The sequence below is a fragment of the Cinclus cinclus genome, chromosome 18, assembly GCF_963662255.1.
Source record: "Cinclus cinclus chromosome 18, bCinCin1.1, whole genome shotgun sequence".
NCBI classification, from domain to species: domain Eukaryota; kingdom Metazoa; phylum Chordata; class Aves; order Passeriformes; family Cinclidae; genus Cinclus; species Cinclus cinclus.
The window spans coordinates 8,670,690-8,691,162 of record NC_085063.1 but is presented as its reverse complement, the minus strand read 5'-3'; the positions used below and the strand labels follow the sequence as shown (position 1 = coordinate 8,691,162).

Here is a 20,473-nt window from a genome sequence, read left to right as displayed (position 1 = left end):
CTACGCTGTCTGCAGGTACTACGTGATGGGGATGGGCTGCAACAGGCACAAGAACCAGTGCACCTTCGCCTGGAGCGTGGAGGAAGCCATGGTCTGGAACTTTGAGAGGGAGCACCATCTGGAGCGGCGCTGGCTGAAGGCGGCGGTGCTGCAGGCGCAGCTGGGGGCCCACCCTGCTGCCACCGCCCACCTGACTGCCGGTGCTGCCACCGAGATCACCAGCGAGTTCGGGGGCTACTTCCAGGAGATCTGCAAGCGTTGTTTTTTCAGCAGCCCCCAGCGCATCACAGTGGGTGGCTGCGGGTGGCTCTGTGAGACCCACCACAGCTGGGACCCGCTCCTGGTGCACGCGGTGCTGGACAGCCAGAAGAAGCAGCAGTACACGGCCATCCGGCCCTGCCCCGAGTTTATCGACACCCTCACCTACTGCCGGTTCGTGTCCCGGGGCCAGCCCTGCAGGCACGGCCCGCAGCGCTGCCAGTTTGCCCACAGTGATGTGGAGATGGCCGTCTGGGAGGCCGAGAGGGAGCATGGATTGCTGCGCTCCGAACTGCTGCCATCTGTGGGCACTGGCAGAACCAAAGGCACGCCGGCGGCGCCCGCGCCCATGCAGTTCTACTGCCACATCTGCCTGGTGACCTGCAGCTCGCAGGAGAGCTTTGAGAACCACTGCTCCTCCATCGAGCACGTGCAGATGCTCTCGGCTGACAGCTCCATGCAGTGGGTCCACCGTGCTCCGCCGCTTGGGCTGACCAAGTTCTCACTGTGCAGCAGGTAAGACGTCCAACGGGGAAGAGGGCAGGGGCAGCAGGGAGCTGAGGATCCCCATGCCACCGGGCATGGGTGGCACCTGGAACACCTCTCTCCCTACAGAGCGGAGGTGTGTGAAATGGGGAACAGCTGCACCAAGGCTCATTCCAAAGAGGAGCTGCAGGAGTGGATCCAGCGCGTGAAGGTTTCAGTGAAGAAAAAGAAGCAAGCCCTGAAGGAGGGGCTTTTGTCCTACCAGGACCGGCTCCTTGCTGAGTATCGGATTTGCTCCAACGAGGTGTTAATTGTGAGTGGGGCACAGGGTGGGAGCCCTTTGGTCCAGCACTTCACAAGAATCCTCTGGTGTGAGAGCTTGGGAATGGAGCCTACTTCTCACCTTCCTAATGGGGATGCAAAAAGGAATGTGGCATCCTCCTTCCTTCATGTCTTTGGAGACATGGCATCCTGAGAGCCTGCTGGGGTACCCAGGCTATGCTGGGTCCTCATGCTTCCCAAGGCTGCTGCGTGGGGGACAGCTGTGGGTGAGGATGGAATATGAGGATGTACTCTTGATCCCTCTTGGGAGGATGTAGTATAAAGGCAAAGATGAAGATGGCACTCTGGAGGGATCTGAGGTGTGTCCCTGGGATGCTGCCTTCAGTCCCTCTCCTCTCATGACTCCCCACAGATGGCTGAGCACGTTGAGGGTGTCCAAGTTGTGTGTGAGCAGCCTCTGCATGTGCAGCTGGAGGACAGGAAGAAGAAGTACCAATGGCGGTTCAAGGTCCACTCTCAGGTAAGCTCAGTTCTTTGCACGGTTTTTAGTTGTTATTTCTGCAAGGGGCAGAAAAATGGGGATTTGGGCATGTTTAAATGAGGACAAGTGTTGGGTATTCAGGAGATGCTCAGGTGGTGCCTGCACTGGGGCCATGTGCAGGGGGTGCCGCCACTGTGTCTCCTGTCTTGTGCAGTGGTCATGGGGCAGACCTGGCCACTCTCAACATTTTCCCTGTATCATCACAAATAATAATTCAGCTGCTTTCCTGACCAGGATTTTGTGGATGTTTGGGGAAAAAGACTGTCTTCTCCGAAGTAGATTTTGCATTTACTGCACACCGGTTGATATTAAACTGAAACCTGAGGTTCTCTGAGACCTCAGAGTAATGGCTGCAGGATTGCATGAGGAAAAGGTTGTGGTGGGACTGACATAGAGTTTGGTTCTTCTAGCAGCTTTTTCTAGGAAATGCTGCTGGAGCAGCTCACCAGCTGCTGGGCTCTTCCCATGGGCTGTCCTCACCGTGTCCCTGTCTTCTCCTCAATGGCAGATGCATCTGCAGCATGTGGCCCTGCTGAAGCGGGAGCCTGGAGTCAACTTCTACTTCTCCGGGAACGGGCTTTCCCGGGGCCTGCAGTACATTTGCGGGGAGCACGTGGCCGCCGTGTCCTACTCGCCCCGTACCATGCTGGTGGAGGTCAGCATGGAGTGCTGCATCCTGGGCATCTTCGAGCAGTGGGTGGTCTTTGACTTCGGCAAGCGCCCCGTCCTCATGCAGAAGATCAAGGTGAAGGTGGGCCGGCGGGATGCCCCCCAGCACGTCCCCAGCACCAGGGAGAGCAGCCGCCCCGTCAACTTCGTGCGGTGGGATCGGGGTAACCGGATCATCATCCCCAGCATGCCAAGGACCGGTGACGATGTGATTCTGCTGGCAAAGTACAAACCTCCTGCTCTGGCACTGGATTACCAAAGTGAGAGCAGTGCAGATGTTCCCATCACCCGGCTCAACTATCGGGAGAGGATGCACAGCTTCCTCTTCCATGAGGAAGAAGCTGAGCAGGCTCTGATTTCCAAGTAAGTGAACCCTTTTGGGGTTCCCCTTCACTGGGGACCACAAGCCTGTTGCTAACCCCTTGGGGCCATGCTTCTCCTGGGTCTTCTGTCCATTCTTGGTTGGGTCTTGTGGTGCCTTCCCAGAAAACCGGAAACCTGTCAACAAGGATGGCTTGCTGGGTTTCATCCTGTGGATTAACTAGAGCATGGTTTCTGTCTGTATGTGCTTGTGGGGCTGGCAGGCCCTCTCTGGGTGTAGGTGGCAATCCCCTCTCCATGGGGGAGGGCTCAGGAACTGACAGATCCTTTATCTGCTCTTCATTTGGGTGTTTCCTCCTTTCAGACTCAACCTGCGTGTGCTCATCTCGCTGACGCCCATGCTGCAGAGCCTCTCCATGGGGGCGAAGTTTGCTGTCTCTGGGGAGCTGTTTGCTGAAGTGCCTACCCCTTACAACCTCTCACCAGACACCGACGAGGGGTACCTGCTGAGCAGGTCTGTGCCCACTGCCTTCCTGGCACTTGACCCACCTGTGGACAATCGGGTTTATGAAGTTTTCGTGGAGCATAAAGCCACCACCGAGAAGACCATCTGGCTACAGATACCAAGAAGATGCTGCTCAGAGCTGAACTTCAAGGCAAACACCTCCCACAAGGTGGAAATCCAGTTCCAAATAGACCAGATGCTGTTCCGGCAGTGGCACCAGGCTGTGGACAGCCTGTTGGATGAGAAGCTGGTCCTGCCAGATGTTGTCAGTTGCTCCATCCCCTACTCTCTTGGGTCCCCACAGAGAGGGAATAACAAGCAGAAACAAGCCATCTCCTTCATCACGGGCCAGCCGACCTCCTGCCGGCAGGTCCCACCTCTGCTCATCTATGGGCCTTTTGGCACAGGGAAGACATTCACCTTGGCCATGGCCACCTTGGAGATCCTCAAGCAGCCCAATGCACGGGTGCTGATCTGCACTCACACTAACAGGTTAGCAGGGAAGAGGCAACAAGAACTGTGGGCTGGTGCTGTGCTCGCTGAAGGGGTGAAGGGGAGCCAGGGTGTATGAGCCAGAGCCGAGCTGCCCTTTTCTCAGTGTACATTTCAATTGCTTGTTTAAATAAATTAATTTTTATTGATTTTCTCTTAAACTGCTCTAGTTCCTGCTAGGAGGAAGCCTGGCATGGGTTGAAGTCTTTGTGGAAGGGGCAACACAGACTCATAGAATCCCTGAATGGTTTGGCTTGGAAAGGATATTACAGCTTGTCTTGTTCCAAACTCTTCCCCTAGATCAGGTTGCTCCAAGCCCTGTCCATCCTGGCCTTGAACACTTAACTTACATAAAATGGGAATGTGGCTGGAGAGAGAGTTTTCTCCAGCCTTTACTGTCTACTGTAAGAAGTAGATAGCTGCTGCCTGACCAAGTTGGGATAATATTGTGCTCTAGTTGCCCTTGAAGACTGTTTGGCTCTGTGTACATGCCAATCTATTGACTTTTCCAGGGAGAGCTTGGGGAAGAGAAAATGCAGATTTGGTCTAAATGCCATTGGATCTGCCTTCAGAGAAACCAGGCCAAGACTGTTAAAATTAGAGCAGTTACACTGAAAAGAGTGTCCACATCCGACCCTGCAGGCTGTTACTGCCTCAGTTTTTAATGCATAATAGATGGTGACTGCTAATCTTAGCCTGTTCCAGACTGTTTGCTTGCACGGAAGCTTCTCCTGTAGGTCTTGTCTCACCCGGGGATGGGCATGTTTTGCTGTCCGAGAAGAGCTCCTTGTCATTTGGCCCTGGACAGTATCAAGGCCACAGGTTTTGTTGGGCACATCACATTTTTCCACAAGAGTGTCAAGAGATGTCGTAGCCTCAAATACCAATTCCTATTTTAAATCATACTATTGAAAGAGGCTGGGAATTGGTGGCTGTGTAGGCGCTGGTTCCTTTGTGCAGTTGTGAATGTCTGCTGTGACAAGTGTGGTGTCACTCGAGCCAGGAGAGAAACTGGATGTGCATTGCAGAATGATGAGAGAGAACTTTGCATCACAGAATTTAGGACAATTCCTTGATGCTTTTCCCTTTTGTTCCCCTCCAGCGCTGCTGACATTTACATCCGGGAGTATTTTCACAACTATGTGACCATGGGGCACCCGTGGGCTGTTCCCCTGCGGATCATCTCCACGGACCGGCCCATCAACCTGACGGATCCCATCACCCAGATGTACTGCTGCCTCTCACCAGACCAGCGCTCCTTCCGCCACCCCACGCAGGCTGAGATTGACAAGCACCACATCATTATCACCACCTCCATGCTATCCAAGAACTTGAAGGTTCCCCCAGGCTACTTCACCCACATCATGATCGATGAGGCTGCTCAGATGCTGGAGTGCGAAGCTTTGGTTCCGCTCTCCTACGCCACTTTTGAGACCCGCATTGTCCTGGCTGGGGACCACATGCAGATAACCCCAAAGCTGTTCTGTGTTGGGAGTGGACAATCTGCTGATCACACCCTCTTGAACCGGCTCTTTCAGTTCTATCAGACGGAGAGGCATGAGGTGGCCATGAAGAGCAGGATCATCTTCAATGAGAATTATCGTTCCACTGCAGGCATTATTGAGTTCATCTCCAAGCACTTCTACATCGGCAATGGCAATGCTATCCAAGCCAGTGGGAATATCCCACCCCATCCCGAAATTTATCCCCTCGTGTTCTGCCATGTGTCTGGTGTGGCTGAAAGAGATATCTCCATGATTTCTTGGCAAAATGTCTCTGAGATAATACAAGTGATTGAGAAAGTGAAGGAGATCTATCAGAGGTGGCCAGATGAGTGGGGTGTCCGGGATCTGAAGAAGATCTGTGTGGTCTCCCATGGGACACAAGTGCGTAGGGGAATCCTGCATTCCACCTGAGGGGGGCTATGCCTGCACTGTGACTAAACACTCCCTAAGAATGACCTTTTAATCTATTTGTTATTTTTTATGCTAGTAAAAATAGGAAATGCAGGGGTTTTTTTTTCCCTAAAAATAGGAAATCTTATGTTCAGTGTTTTTTTGAGGCACTCTCCATTTAGGTAGCATGTCCTGGGTGGTTGGAGCAGAGATGGTGGGATGGCTTAGTTAAACATTTCTATCAGCATCTTCTAGGCAGGTTAATGACAGGGCAGTGGGAGCTCTGGCTGAAGTCAGCCCAGATATGTGGCTGCTTTCAAGTAATTTGGGGAACCTGCAGCTGGGCAGGATGAAGAACCTGGTGTTTGGTGAGTGACATTTCTGAGCTGAGTTCAGTTGTGCCTCTTTCTTACCAGGTTTCTGCAACAAGACAAGAGCTGAGGAAAAAGCAGCTACAAGAGGTGGTGGTGGAAAACTACGAAAATTTGCCAGGTTTGTGTCTTGTGCAACAGTCCCTCAAGCCTGGCTGCATTTTGGGGTCTTCTGTGTGTGAGTCTTACGCAGCTTTTGCAGTCATGCTGGTGGACAGGAGGGTCCATAGCCACTACAGCCACTGTGACAGGGGGGAAAGACACTGGGGTGTTAGCAGAGGAGTTTCCAACATCTTTATATTTTCCTCCTTGTTAAAATGGAAATTACTGCCTATTTTTGTGGAAAAATACCTTTCTGGGAGCTGCTGTCAGGCAGAGCTCCCCTGCCCTCTTGGTGTCTCTGCCACCACCACAGTCCATGTAACACCCATTAGGAGGGAGTGCCTGGGATGCCTTTGGCTGATTTCCATCCCCTTTTGGTTGGTAGATCTTTGATTTTGTCTTTTCCTGAGTGAATAAGATTTCACACTGAATTAAATCTGCGCCCAACTGTCAACTCATTTCAAATATATGGACGTTGCTTTGTAGGAGGGTAAAAACCCTATAAGTGCCATCCCAGAGACTTGAGTATGTGTGAATCATGTGAAGCCCTAAGTAACCAGTGAGGGAGGCAGTGACAGAAGAGAATTGAAACCAGGGTGGGTTCCAATCACGGAACAGCTCACTAGAGGAGGAGCTCTGGATGACAAGAGAGGGATAAGGCTGGTTTTGTCCTCAAGGACTTAATGTGTGACTCATCGGTGTTTTCATTATCTTTTTTTTTCACTGCAGCTGGGGCTCCTGTGGTGAGAATAACTGACCCCAGGGGGTGTTTGTGATATCCACACCCTTTCTTTGCAGCCTCTTCCCACCTCTGACATCACTAGGATGCCTCTTGTTTGTTATTCCTTGTGTGATCAGCAGAGCTCTTCCTGAGGGGAGAGGGATCCTTGCAAATGATCACTGCTCTTGTTCCTGCAAGACCCTCAGTTCCTCAGGGAACTTGAGATTCACAGCAAACTCTACCATGTTTGCCAGGAGGGGCTGCTGGTGGCACCGGGCACGCTGGGCTACTCCATGGGTGCCCATGGCTGCACTGCTCCAGTGCTCTGCCTTTATCCCATCTCCAAGCTGCTATTCCCTCCCTGGTGTGGGGTGGTGGTGTCTTGTGATGTCCATCCTGGTTCATGCACAGAGGATTTCACAATCCCCAAGAGCTGATTTACTCACATTGGGTGACCCCCATGTTGCAGCCAAGCGGGTTACATCAGTCCATGGCCATGTGACACAGTGTAGACAGGTGGCAGCCAGGCAGGGTCTTCCCCATTGGGCTCCTATGAGTGACTTTTCCCTTGTCCCCTCTGGTGCAGGGCGTGAGTTTCGGGTCATAATCATCAGCACGGTGCACACCAGCGAGAGCCTGCGTGTCTCAGCCTCCCACCACCTCGAGTTCTTCAACGAGGCCAGAGTGCTCAACACCATCATGACCCGGGCTCAGTCACTGGTGGTTGTGGTGGGGGATGCTGTGGCTTTGTGCTCCCATGGCCACTGCAGCAAGGTGTGGAAACGGTTCATCCAGCAGTGCATCGATAAGGGGAGCATCTTCCCAGAGAACCTGACAATGGCTCAGATCAAACAGGCTGCATATGACAAGGAGAGCTGGAGCAGGAGCCTGGAGGAGGGTGAGGAGGACAGCGACACAGACTCCTTGAGCTCTGATGGTGAGGGCATGAATCCTGATGATCCCATCCTCCAGGAGCTCTTGGATGAGAGCAAGAACATGATGGTGACAGTGTCTGATGAAGGGCTGATGAATGTGAAGTCTGAGGCTTCAAACCAGTGGGAAGACAAGCGGGAGTATTTCAGCTTCTCTTCTCAGACGATGCAGCAGTACCTGCATATGCACCCGCAAATGTACAAGAGGTGTGAGCTGATCAAAGAGGCGTTTGACAGAGCTTCTGCCTTCACCCTCAATGACTCCCCTGCCATGAACATCCAGATCAAAGGCAGAGTTAACTGTGGGACAGCCTTCACTGGGGATGAGGTGCTGGTGGAAATCCTGCAGAACAACACAGGTGACAGCAGCAGCCACCGCCCACAGGGGAGAGTGGTGGGCATCCTGAAGCGCGCCGAGAGAGAACGGATCTTCATCTGCATGATGGATGAGTTTGATCCCCGTGTGATGATACCCATCGATCCTACTGTCACCAAAATTTTCGTCCCAGGGCTGAAAGAGAAGCCCAATGTCGTTCCCATCCGCAGGCTTATCAATGGGAAGTACAGAGTGGTCAGGTGTGAGAAGATCAACCAGGAGACAAGGAGGTGCCAGTTCTTCTGTGTCCAGGTCATCTCCTGGCGGGAAGGGTTTTATTACCCTTTGGGGATAGTAACAGAGATCCTGCAGGCAGCACTGACTTTGGAAGAAGGCTTAAAGATCCTCGCCTTGGAGTATGGTTTGGAGAACAAATACCCAGCTGCTGTCATCAGAGAGTCAGCCAAATACACCTCCAACAGCAGCATAAATCCCACCAAGGAAACTCTGAAGGACTGTCGGAATTACATGACCTTCACTATTGACCCCGAAGGTGCCAGGGATTTGGACGATGCTATCAGCATTAGGGATCTTGGGCGTCACTATGAGATTGGGATCCACATTGCAGATGTGGCTGGCATAATTCCCAAAGGCAGTGCCTTGGACCTGGAAGCAAAGAAGCGGGGTGTCACCTACTATGCTCCCAAACAGGAGCCTCTGTGCATGTTCCCACCCAAAATCAGCCAAGATGTCTGCAGCCTCCTGCCGCAGAAAGATCGACGCGTGATCTCCTTGTTTGTCACCATAGAGAAGGAGACTGATCAGATGTTAAAGGGAATCTTCACCATCTCCGTGATCCGCTCAGACAGGCAGCTGTCCTACGAAGAGGCAGAGCTCTGCATTAAGAACTGCTACAGGGGAGCAGCAGAGGCCCTTCATTTTGATACCCTGGAGGATTGCATAGCTGTGGCCTATCACTTCTCCAGGATCCATCGGAAGTTTCGGCTACAGGAGGATTGTTTCTATGACCGGCTGGATGAGGAAAGTTCCCCAGGTAACAGGGGGTCCCATCAGATGATAGAGGAGTTAATGATCATGTTCAATAGTTTTGTGGCTGAGTTCCTCACCAACCAGGAGATGACCAGAAATGTCACTCCTCTCCGGTGTCAGTGTGAGCCAAGTCTTGCACAGCTGTCACAGATGAAAAACAAGTACAGCCACATCATTCCTTTGTCCATTCATCTCTTGCATCACCTGGGAGAAATGCCTCCTGGTCAAGACTCCCCTAAAAATGTGGAGTTCAGTCTTCTGGACCCCATCTGGGAGCACCTGCAGTCAGCTGCTAATACCCATGACTTCCAGAAGATGCTCGACCTCGTTGTCACTGATGACATCCACCCAAAGCTGGCCCCAGTGGTGCTGGAGTTCAGGAGACTGCTCAGCCGCTCCTACTTCTGTCGCTCCAACTCCACTGTCCAGTCGAAGGCAGGCCATTACTCCCTGCATGTTGACTCCTACACCTGGGCCTCCTCTCCCATCCGCCGGTACGTGGATGTTGTGGTCCAGAGGCACCTTCATTCTGTGCTCCGCAAGAAGCCCCTCATCTATTCTGTGGACGACATTGAGTTTCTCTGTCACGACTTCAACAGGAAGAATAGCCAGGCTTTGGCGTACGAGAAGAGAGCCCACTCTCTGCAGATGGCCAGCCAGCTGAAGGACCAAGTCTTGCAGAAGATTGCCTTTGTAGTGGATATCGAAGAGATGAGCAGGTTTTTTAAAGCCTTGTTTCCCCTGAACAAGGAGAGTCTTCCAGATCCACAGAGAATTAGCTACAGGTCCCTTCAGTTGGTAGAGCAGCCTGTGTTCATCCAGCAGCGGAACAGTATCAGGCTGACCTGGAAGAGGAGGGTGTACTGTGCAGAGACAAAGGAGCATATCCTGCGGGAAGGAGCCCTCTGTGACAAGGGTGTCACCCTCTTTCGCACCCAGACGTGGCAAGACGTGCTCACGGCCATCAGGAACGAGGAGTTTGACAAGGCCGCGTCCCTTCTGCAGCAGAGCAAGGAGCTGTACCGCCGGCACATCGGCTGGGTGCGGAAGAGCTCCTGCTCCCACTACATGGAGCTGTCCCTGGAGCTGAGCGCCGGTGACGTGCTGTGGTTCCAGCTCACCACCGACGTCAGCCGTGGCTTCCTGGTGCCCTTCGTGCAGCTGTGGTGTGTGACACCGGGGTTTGAGGTCTGCCTGCAGCACATGGAGAAGCCAATTGACTGCTTCTCAGCCTACACCACGCTGCAGTCCAAGGACGAGTACAAGAACACCACGGAGTACAACAAGGTGTGGGCACCCATGAGCGCCATGGAGTCTGCGTCGTGTGCCGTGGCCGAGAACGACTCGATTGTCTTCCATGATATTAGAATAAAGTGGGCAAAGCAAAGGACAAGCAAAGGACAGCTGCAAGGGAGCTTTATGCTGAACAAGAAGTGGTTGGAGGACTGCTCCATTGAAGTGGACTTCTTGCACTGTTACCTGTGCATTCGTTTAGGTGGGCTGAAGCTACCCAAGAGCCTCCAGAATGATGAGGAATGCCTTAGTCATGGCCTCCAGAACCTGTCTTTGCTTGACAATAGAAAATCAGAGAACAAACTTGTGGTTGATCCTGATACCTACACCTGGGTGGCTCATGGGGTCACGGAGGAGTTCAGCGATGATGAGAAGTCGGACAGGTCTGGTCAGCAGACTTTGAATTTTTACATCCACTATATGTCTATGGAGACCATCCCTGTGGAGATCTCACAGGATTCTGCCAGGTTCACAGTGGAGCTCATTCCAAAGATGCTGCCAGACATGTAAGTGGGCTCAGCAGTGTGCTCTGATTTACCTGGCTTCCCACAGGACCCCTCTGCTGCACCCCCATGGGGTTTCCTCACTTCTGTGGCTGATCCCCTGAAAAACCTGCCGTTACCCTTACTCTGACTGGACTGTATTGGGCTGTGGGTCTTTGGGGGTCTGGCAGTACTCCTCAGGTCCCTTCTACAGAGGTCCTGTGCTCTTCTGGTTGTCCTTGAGAATGGGGAGACAGAGGAAGGTGCTGAAATTTCCCTGATCACCTGCTTCTTATGTTACTGTGTTGCTGCATCTTGTGTTGTAAAAGGCCAAGTGAAGCCCTGTAATGGGGTTTCCTTAGTGGAAGAGCTCCCTGATTTTCAAATCATTTCCCTTTGTTGTTGCTGCAAAGGAAGTTCTGATCTTTTTAAATCAGAGCTGATGTCCAGTTTGTCCTCCCTTGTACACAGCACAGGCTGCTATGCACCTCAATGCTCTAGCATTCTCAGGGCAGAATGTGCTTTCTTTTTCATAATGAATTTTAGGAAATATTGGAAAGTAATCCAGTAAAATGGGGTGGACCATAGCAAAACAGAGTTGGGACATGAGTTACGTTCCTTGCTCTCAACATCTTTGCAGGCTCAGCTCTTCAGTCAGTTGAGAAATGGTCCCAGATAGAGAGGAGCAGAATAAGTTTAAGTTATTTGTGGTTCTTTATGGAAGGAGCTAATGCAACAACAAAGCAGAGAGAAAGAATAAGTAAGGCAGTTGTGCAAAACTGTATTACAACTTTTGCTGGTTTATGCTACATTCCATCCATTCCTGTTTTTCCTTGTCTGTCAGACGGAAAGAAAAGGCACTTTGGAAGCTCAAGTATGCCTCTGACCTTGCTAAAAGCATCGCCCTTGGCCACGAACCTCCTCAAAAATGTAAGTGCAAATATGAACCTTTTTAACCTTGTGGCTACTTGCTTCTGGCCAGGCAGGTTCCCTGGCAGTTTCTGTGGGCCCTTGCCATAGGGGTGATGCTACCACACCAGGAGGCTCCCCTGACAAGGAGATGAGAGGAGCTGCTATGTAATTTGGGATGCCCTGCTGGTGGCTGGCATGGCTGAGATTGTCATCCCCAGGACTCAAAGATGGTTCATGGGCAGAGTATCTTGGCATGGGACAAGGATTATTTCTAGGTGGTCTTGTAATGGACCACCATCACTAGGTACCTGCTGCACCCTTTTGCTGAATCACTTCCATGCTGCCCTCGGTAACCTTCATTAAATTTGTTTTCTTGGCTCTTTGCTGTAACAGTGACAAAATCCAGATTCCTGCAGCAAAAATCCTTTGATATCCCTGGCAGCAACTGGAAACTTAACAAGAGTCAGAACCAGGCTGTTCTGGATGCTCTAAAGAAATCCTTCATGCTCATCCAAGGCCCACCAGGTAAGGGGGGACAGCAGAACACACCTGCTGTGGTATAAATGTCAGATGAGAGCTCATCTGCTGCTTTCCATAGGACCCTTGGTGAGCCAGGAGAAGGGAACGTGGGTTGGCATCACCCACAGCTGTGCAAGGCAGTACCCTCTAGTCTTGATTTTATTTCATGGCTGATCAGCTGGATGCTGATCCAGAGCATGAGTGTTGTAGACAAAATGTTCTCAGAATACTCCTTTCTTTTGCTAGGCACAGGCAAGACTGTTGTTGGAACACACATCGTCTACTGGTTCCATAAACTGAATGAGGAGAGTGTTGAGAAGGACAGAACACCATGCTTGGAAGAAGAAAAGGACAAGAGGAGAAAGTGCATCTTGTACTGTGGCCCATCCAACAAGTCTGTTGATGTTGTTGCTGGTAACTATTATCTTTTAAGCCCCTGAAGTGGCTTGTTCTGGTGGGAGAGAGGACCATGGTGTGGAGGGGCAGAAAGTGGGGCTGGTCCTTACAGAAGACCCTGCACTGCAGGGCAAGGACCTGTGGAGATGGGATGATGAGTGAGGGGCAGGGGGAGACAGGCCTGAGCATCACCAGTGCCTGGTGCTGTCTGAGCAGACCTGCCTTCCTTCTCCAGAGATGCTGCTGAAGATGAAGAACCTGAGACCACTGAGGGTTTATGGGGAGGCCATTGAGGCAATGGAATTCCCGTACCCAGGGAGCAACAGGAACATCTCCCGCAAATCCCTACGGGATGCAAAGCCAAAACGTGAACTCAGGTAGGATGTCATGGCCATACAGGCTCCTAGGGTGCTGGGGACATGTGGCTTCTGCATCAGTAATGCTGAACAAACCACAGTTAATAGTTTCATTCCACCACTGCAGAGCAGCACTATTAACCTGCTTTCTAATTAATTTGTAATTAATTTTTTCAAGTGAATGTATGCACTCTAATGTAGCATGAAATTCCTAGTCAGGAAATCCAGGTTGTTGAAAAGTCCCTAGATGTTTTCGTCTTCTTTTGGAACAACCCTGAATGTCTCTGACTTCATTCCTGCTTGCAGCTGCTAAAGGGAAGCCGTTGTATTTTGTGTCGTCGAGGTTGTTTTATTTGGTCTTCAAAGATGGGAAAGTTTGTCTGTGAGTTTTTTAGTTAATGAGGTTTCACCACACAGGCAGGTGGTGTGGTGCTGCTTCACTGTAGAAGAAATCTCTCAGGTCTCAGTGTGGAGGGAAAATATTTATATATTGACTCTTTATTCAGTGAAATAATCCTGCATCATCGCATCCGGCGGGCACCCAGCCCCTTCTGGCAGAATATCTGTAACTTTGACGCTCGGGTGAGGAACGGAGAGGAGATCACAGAAGAAGAAACAAAGGAGTGAGTAGGAAGAGACCCTGGAGAGAGATGGCTGACTTTGGCTGTGTGCCAACTCAGGAGCACAGATTAATAAACTGTGTGTTCAGAATAATGATAAAAAGTGATGAGCTCGAGGTTACAGGTACAGCACAGAGCCTCAGAATCATTTCTGCACTGATGCTGTTCATCTGGAACAAAGTTCCTGTTCTACCTGTGTGACCCTTGAGTCCTTCACCTGCACCCCCTGCCCTGTTGAGTTCAGGACAAAGTACATTTCTTAAAGTGTCCATCCAATGACCTTTTCTGGGAACGCCAGCTTATCCTGGGGAGGGAGGTGAAGCCATAATCATTTGGGAAAGCACAGCCTCTGCCTGGCTCCCACATGAGGAATCTGGAGGTGTTTCCCTTATGCATAACCTGGTGTTTTCTGCATCAACACTAGGTACAAAGTTTGGTTGACACAAGGTCGCTCGTATCAGCTGGCGTGTCACGATGTCATCCTGTGCACCTGCTCTGTCTCATCTGCCAGCTCCCTGGAGCACCTCAATGTCAGGCAGATAATCATCGATGAGTGTGCCATGTCCACAGAGCCCGAAACCCTCATTCCCTTGGTCTGCCATCACCATGCTGAGAAGGTATGTGCCTGCCAAAGATGTGTGTCTGGGACAGCTGCTCAGGGCTCTCGAACATTTTCTGTCCTTTACCATGCTGCTCTTACAAGACCTGTTAGGATTTTAAGGTTTGTCCTTCTTTATGGGGTGTGTACTGCTGCCACTGAAAAATATTCTGGCCCAGGTACAAAGTATTAACATGACAAGAAGAATAGACACAGTTGGGGCTGTTCAGCCTGGAGAAGAGAAGGGTCCAGAGAGACCTTAGAACCCCTTACAGTGCCTAAAGGAGTTCCAAGAGCAATGGAGAGGGACTTTGGACAAGGGCATGGAGTGACAGGACAAGGAGGAATGGCTTCACACTGAGAGAGGGCAGAGCTAGATTGGATATTAGGAAGAAATTCTTTCCTGTGAGGTTGGTGAGGCCCTGGCACAGGTTGCCCAGAGAAACTGTGGCTGTCCCATCCTTGGAAATGTTCAAGGCCAGGTTGGCTGGGACTTGGGGCAAGCTGGTGTAGTGGAATGTGTCACTGTCAATGGCATGGGGTTGGAATGAGGTGAGCTTCAACATCCCTTCTAACCCAAACCATTCTGTGATTCTAGAATTCTCTGGTTCTTTGTTTTCCTCCCATCAGATGGAAACATTATCAAGGACAGGATCTTTATGTCATGTCCAATGTGTGGTCTTTGGCTAAGGTTGCTATAAGCGTAACATAAATAAGTAGCACCGAATGTCTATGTACAAACAACCTTTCAAAGAGCTGATGGCCTTTGCAGTGCCACCACCTCACAGCTGAGGTGTCTGCTCTTCCTTCCAGGTGGTTTTGCTGGGGGATCACAAACAGCTGCGGCCAGTGGTTAACAATGATGTCTGCAAGACCCTTGGCATGGAGACATCTCTCTTTGAGCGCTACCAGGGACAGGCGTGGATGCTGGACACACAGTACCGCATGGTGAGGCCCTCCTGTGGACTGTCTTCTCTCCATCACAGAAAACCCAGGCTTGCCTTAAGCATCAGATAGTCTCCATTAGTGCTTCCCCTTCCTAGACACAGGATTATATCTAGGAATATGCCAGTGCCAGCTCCAGCAGAATGGCATTGTGGGTGAAGCCTGACCAGAAAGATGCTGCAGGCTGAGAAGTTTCTTGGGTTTTGTTCACCTCAGTTTCCCCCCTTTTCTCTGGCAGCACAAGAGCATTTGTGAGTTCCCATCCCAGGAGTTCTATGAAAACCGGCTGAAAACGTGTCCTCAGCTTGTTTGGAAACTCAGCGTGCTCCACCACAGAGACAACAACTGCTGCCCCATCATCTTCGGGCACGTGGAAGGGAAGGAGCACTCCCTCATGATTTCTACTGAGGAAGGAAACGAGAACTCCAAAGCTAACCTGGAGGAAGTGGCACAGGCGGTGAGCCGGGTCCTGGGGAATTGCTGGGGATGCAGAAGGGAGGATATTGTGCTGGAATTGGGGGGGGGATGATAAAGATACAAAGACCAACAGTGTCTGCCTGGTGCTTCCCGGGTCTGGAGCACAGCAGAACACCCCTGGGCAGAGGCAGGTGTAGGGCGGCGTGATCCCAAGGCAGGTGGCATCGCCGGCCTGGGGAGGGGTGCTGGGGGTCTCTTCCCTCGGTGAGATCCCAGGTGAGCAGGACGCTGGTCTCTCCAGGTGAGGATAGCCAAGCAGCTGACACTAGGTGGCACCATCCGGCCGGAGAGCATCGCCATCCTGAGCCCCTACAGCGCCCAGGTGTCCGAGATCAACAAGAGCCTACAGAGGGAGGGCATCCGCGGGGTGACCGTCTGCACCATCATGAAGAGTCAAGGTGTGGGGACAGGATGGGGAGGGTTGGGTCTGTCCCCTCCTGCCTTCCTGAGGAGCTGCTCACACATACAGTCTTGGAGCAAACCCTACCCCAGGGTCATTTCAGCCATGGAAGACCAGATTCCTGGGTGATTTGTGATTATAATAAATCCTTTGGAAGTTTCTGGAGTGCTTGGGCAGGGTGAGGCTGTTGAAGGCAGGAAGGTGGAGGATCTCTAGTGGATGATTTCTAGTGAAAGGTCCCCTGCCCGTGTCAGGGAAGTTGGAACACAGAATGTCCCTCCCAAACAAAACCATTCTGTGATTCTGGGCTTCTACATCTGAGAAGGGTGTTAGAGAACTGCCAGAAGACATTTGTTCTCTTTGAAAAGCAATGACCAGGAGTCCAGAGGCCTCCAAAGATGGAGAAACCCAGAGGGTGGCAGTAGAGAAATAAGTGTCCTGTGGAGTAGAGAAATGGCCAGATGCTTCCTTCTAAGAAAATCTGGTTTGCTTCCACTTTCTAGGAAGTGAATGGAAATATGTGATCCTATCAACTGTGCGCTCCTGCCCCCGGTCTGAGATTGATAGGAAGCCCACAAAAAGCTGGCAGAAGAAATACCTTGGGTTTATTACCGACCCAAACCAGGTCAATGTTGGCATCACACGAGCTCAGGAAGGACTCTGCATCTTAGGTTGGTATCTTTGGACAATGCACAAGCCTTCAGAGGAATAGGATTCTCGGATAAAGGGGTGGTGATCCAAACTAGTACAACCAGTGCTCTTGCTTTATTCTTCTGCCCTTTTGTCTGGGGTTTTGAAACTGGGAAGTCTGGGCAAAGCAGGGCTCATTCACAGATTGAATACAACAAGTACAGTTAGTTTTTCTCACCCTATGTTTTGGACCATGCTGTTTCTGTTACTTTCATGCCACAGCTCTGTCCTAACAAAAATCTGACTGCTCATTTTGCTCCTAATCAGGCAGGTGTAGGCTGTGATGTGTAGGGAAGCTGCTCACAGGTATGACAGCATGGAAAAGGGAGCTGGGATTTCACAGATATGTCCCTGCAAGTGACCCAGCCCCCTTAGCTAGAGGTTCTAAACAAAAATATTGTCAGCCAAGCCTCTTCTAGCCACTAACCTGCCGTCCCCATCCCTGTGCCCACAGGGAACCGGTACCTCCTGGAGTGCAACCCTTTGTGGAGGAGACTGATCCAGCATTACTACTGCCAAAACAGCTGCACTGCAGCCCAGGAGATCCATGTCAGGAGGACCCGAGCCCTGTGCAAGTGAGGATGGGCCCTCTCTGCCTGAACTGTGTTATGTGTGCCTTGGGAAGGACCAAATCTTTCCATTATTCAATGACCTACGGAGCCAAATGCAGCGGGGGATCTGAGAGCTTCCCACACCGTGACAACTCAGCTTCAGCATCTGCTTCAGCATCCTGAGGTGTTTTTAATCAGTGCAATCTTCGGCAGGAACTTTCAATTCTAGCAAACCAAAAAGGCATTGGAGATAGATGATGGGCATGTGACTTTGCTGATGATGATACTATTTTTGTAACTGTAAGTTGCTCAGCAGAACCCTCATCCTACCTGCCACTGCAGGGGAGGGTCCACATATTTTCTCCAGCTGTCAGGGTTGCACTTTGGGGATCAAATGCTCAGTCCATTCATCAGAGTGGAATGACTGCAAGCAGCGGAGCAGTGCAGCAAGCTGCTGTTTGCCATGGAGGACCAAAGCTTTTGAGTACTGCCTCTCATTTTAAATCCAAGGACAGGAGATTTTTAAGACTTCTCATTTTTTACTTTTTTTTTTTTAAGTGAAGGAGGAAAGCAACAAGAGATGCATGCACCACGCTTTGTCTAGCCAAAATGTTGTTCTCTGAGCGTGTAAATATTGCAGTGGCAGGGCCAAGGTGATTTTGTAAATAGATTTATGCATTCTTTTGTACAAAGGAGGTTGTCCTCACCAGCATAAAGGCAATGAAAAGCGGGGACCTCTCCTACCAGGAAACATTGGGATTTGTCAGCCCATTTTAAACTGTTCAGAATTTTATTTGATATCTCCTATTGATTCCCCCTCCCTTTCCTACCCTACTTTTTTTAAAGCTGCTTTTAATTTATTAACTTTTAACTCTGTGAATTTGTTTCACAGCCTTATGGCCCGAGTTTTTAAGAGCAGTGAAGGAGTGTATGTGTATAATGTATTTTTATATTTTCTGTAGCCAAACTGCTGTGAGCTGGAATCTGTGGTTCACCAGAGAGGCTGCTTTCACCCAGTGACATGTGGCTGGTAGAGATTACTGTGGTGAATGGTGCCCTCTGAGAATCATGGAGCTGCTTTTGGAAACATGACAGTTTTGAGGGAGGGTGTCTTTTATCTCATTTCAATTCTGAATGTATGAAGTGCCTGCCTTGGCTCTCCCCAAACCACATGCTTGGCTGTCCTTAGGTGTTCATGTGGGATGGAGCTGAGATGCAATCACACAAGTTTTCTTTGTGGTGTGGATCCCTGTGATGCCACAGCGCTATGGTAGGAGGAATTTTTTCCTGTTTGCAACTGAAATCCAGCATGGCCCTTTCCTGTGTGGAAGAATGGCAATAAGAAAGCATTGTGTCTGGAAAAGTCTCTGTTTAACGCTGTGTTTCTTCTCATGACTCTGTGTTAGACTTGACTCCAGAACTTATGGGGAGGTTTTGTTGTTCTCTTCCTAGTTTAAACTACCTTCCTGCAGTCTGCCTCTGGGGGATTTGAGCTGTGTGCCAAAGACCACCCAGGCCTGCTCTTTTCCTGCTGAAGCATAATAGTGGGCATATGGCTGGCAGTTCCATGAAGGATAAAAATCCATAGTAAGTATCTCCTGCTGGTTCTAAGGATGTTTGGTAAAAGCTGGTAAGGTGTAAAATTCATTGTTCCTCTTTGAAGTCATCCTGCGTGGGATCTTAAAAGATCTGCACCAGCCTGATTAGCAAATATTATTGAACTTCCAAAATAAGATGGTCTGCAGATCATTCTGTGGACTACTGAAATGCAGTCATCTAGCTCCGAGATTCTATGGAGAATTGCAAAAAATGCTGGAATTGTTGGGATCACTACTTTAGCAAGGTGCCAGCTTCATTTAACAAAGCCACCTTGGTTCGTTTAGAACCAGTGGGTCTCATTTTCATGATCTCCTGTAAGTGAAGAGTTTCTTCCCTGGGTTTTGTGCTGGTTATTTCATACATGTAACACAAAGAAGGAGACTGACCCCAGATGTAGTGGCTTAGTCAGTGCTCTTGGAGGGGGTTTGGCCAAGAGAGAGTCCTCACAAAGCAACTCCCTTTGTCCTTAGTGGGAAAAAAGTATTTCTACTCCATGGAGGTAGAGTGAAATGTTTTGCTTGGTCGCCTCTGTGTTGCAAGACAATATACACGTTATTTTTTTCTTCTTCTGAGGATGTATTTTATAACTGGTGATTAGGAAATGCAGCCAAGCAGCAGTTACAGCCAGGCTGGGCCCTTGGGCTGCTGGTGCTGTCAGCAGGTTCCTGGAGAGCTGGTTATGCAATAGTCAGGGATAGCAGAAAGTGCAATTAAACTTTTTATAGACTGTAGTGACAGCTGTGTATCATGTTCTTGTTCTTATGCTCGTGGAGAGAATCATAGAAATCAATAGAGGAAAAAAAGTTCAAATTAGCCTAGTTTCATTTGCATGCAGAGTTTTGAATTTACTTTTGGAAGAACTTTATGTTCGAGCAATATTCATAAAATACCAAACTTTTGGTAATCCCAGTAGAAACACCCTGGCAGCATGGTGCCCGGGGCATCTGTTTGGTCACAGGCTCTGTGTTCTCCACAGTTAGAGACAAAAGCACATGGCTGCAGGACACAAATGTCAGCTCATCCAACAGCATTAACTTAATTTCCTCGGCACCAGCTAGAGCTTGAGCACAAATTGAACAAGGGGAACCCATGCAGGCAGCCAGTAGTGAGCCCAGCATCAGGCTGGCTGGACTGTTTTCAAGGGTTTGGACAGATCTGTGTAGGACAATCAATTTACTGCAATAAATTGTTGGGGTTTTTAGAAATGAAATGTCAGGTGTCATGAAGTCTGAATTAAGGAACTTGAAATGGGGCAGGTTTTTATCTTTTGTATGTCTGTGACTCGCAGCAAACCTCAAATGACCTTTTGGATACAAATATTTTTATCTGCTTTGACTGTTCATAAGAATGAATCTCAACATTCCTTTTTTGATATTTAAGCCATAATTGTACAAATGATTTGAATTTATTTAAATAATAAATTTTATGACTAAAAAGGTCTGTTTATGTGATGGTTTGACTAGAATCTGTGTGGAGACAGCTCTGTTTGGACTGAACAAAATGATAAAAAAGAAAATTAACTGCAGATTTTTGGCAGAAAAATATTTTTTTTACATACTGATGTATTACCCTTCCCTGTTTGACGGGAGATTTGGGGGTTATTTATTGTTGGGTCTTGGTTGGTTTTTTGTTAAAGTGATCTTTTCATGTACTATAGAGGGGTGAAGTCATGCTTAGGTACCTATATGGCACAG

The 20,473-nt window shown here is 49.8% G+C and overlaps 1 protein-coding gene across 1 annotated transcript; it reads left to right on the top strand.

Annotated features, from left to right (window-relative positions):
• Positions 1-487: 487 nt before the first annotated feature.
• HELZ2 (helicase with zinc finger 2) lies at positions 488-20,365 on the top strand. Its single transcript, XM_062505375.1, has 19 exons — positions 488-774; positions 874-1,057; positions 1,439-1,546; positions 2,076-2,599; positions 2,922-3,554; positions 4,657-5,440; positions 5,866-5,941; positions 7,230-10,740; positions 11,561-11,646; positions 12,022-12,153; positions 12,394-12,561; positions 12,779-12,920; positions 13,406-13,522; positions 13,944-14,136; positions 14,931-15,065; positions 15,301-15,519; positions 15,781-15,937; positions 16,443-16,610; positions 17,084-20,365. The coding sequence occupies exons 1-19, from the start codon at positions 503-505 to the stop codon at positions 17,206-17,208; spliced, it is 7,734 nt and encodes a 2,577-aa protein (XP_062361359.1). The 5' UTR covers positions 488-502; the 3' UTR covers positions 17,209-20,365.
• The last annotated feature ends 108 nt before the right edge of the window (positions 20,366-20,473 follow it).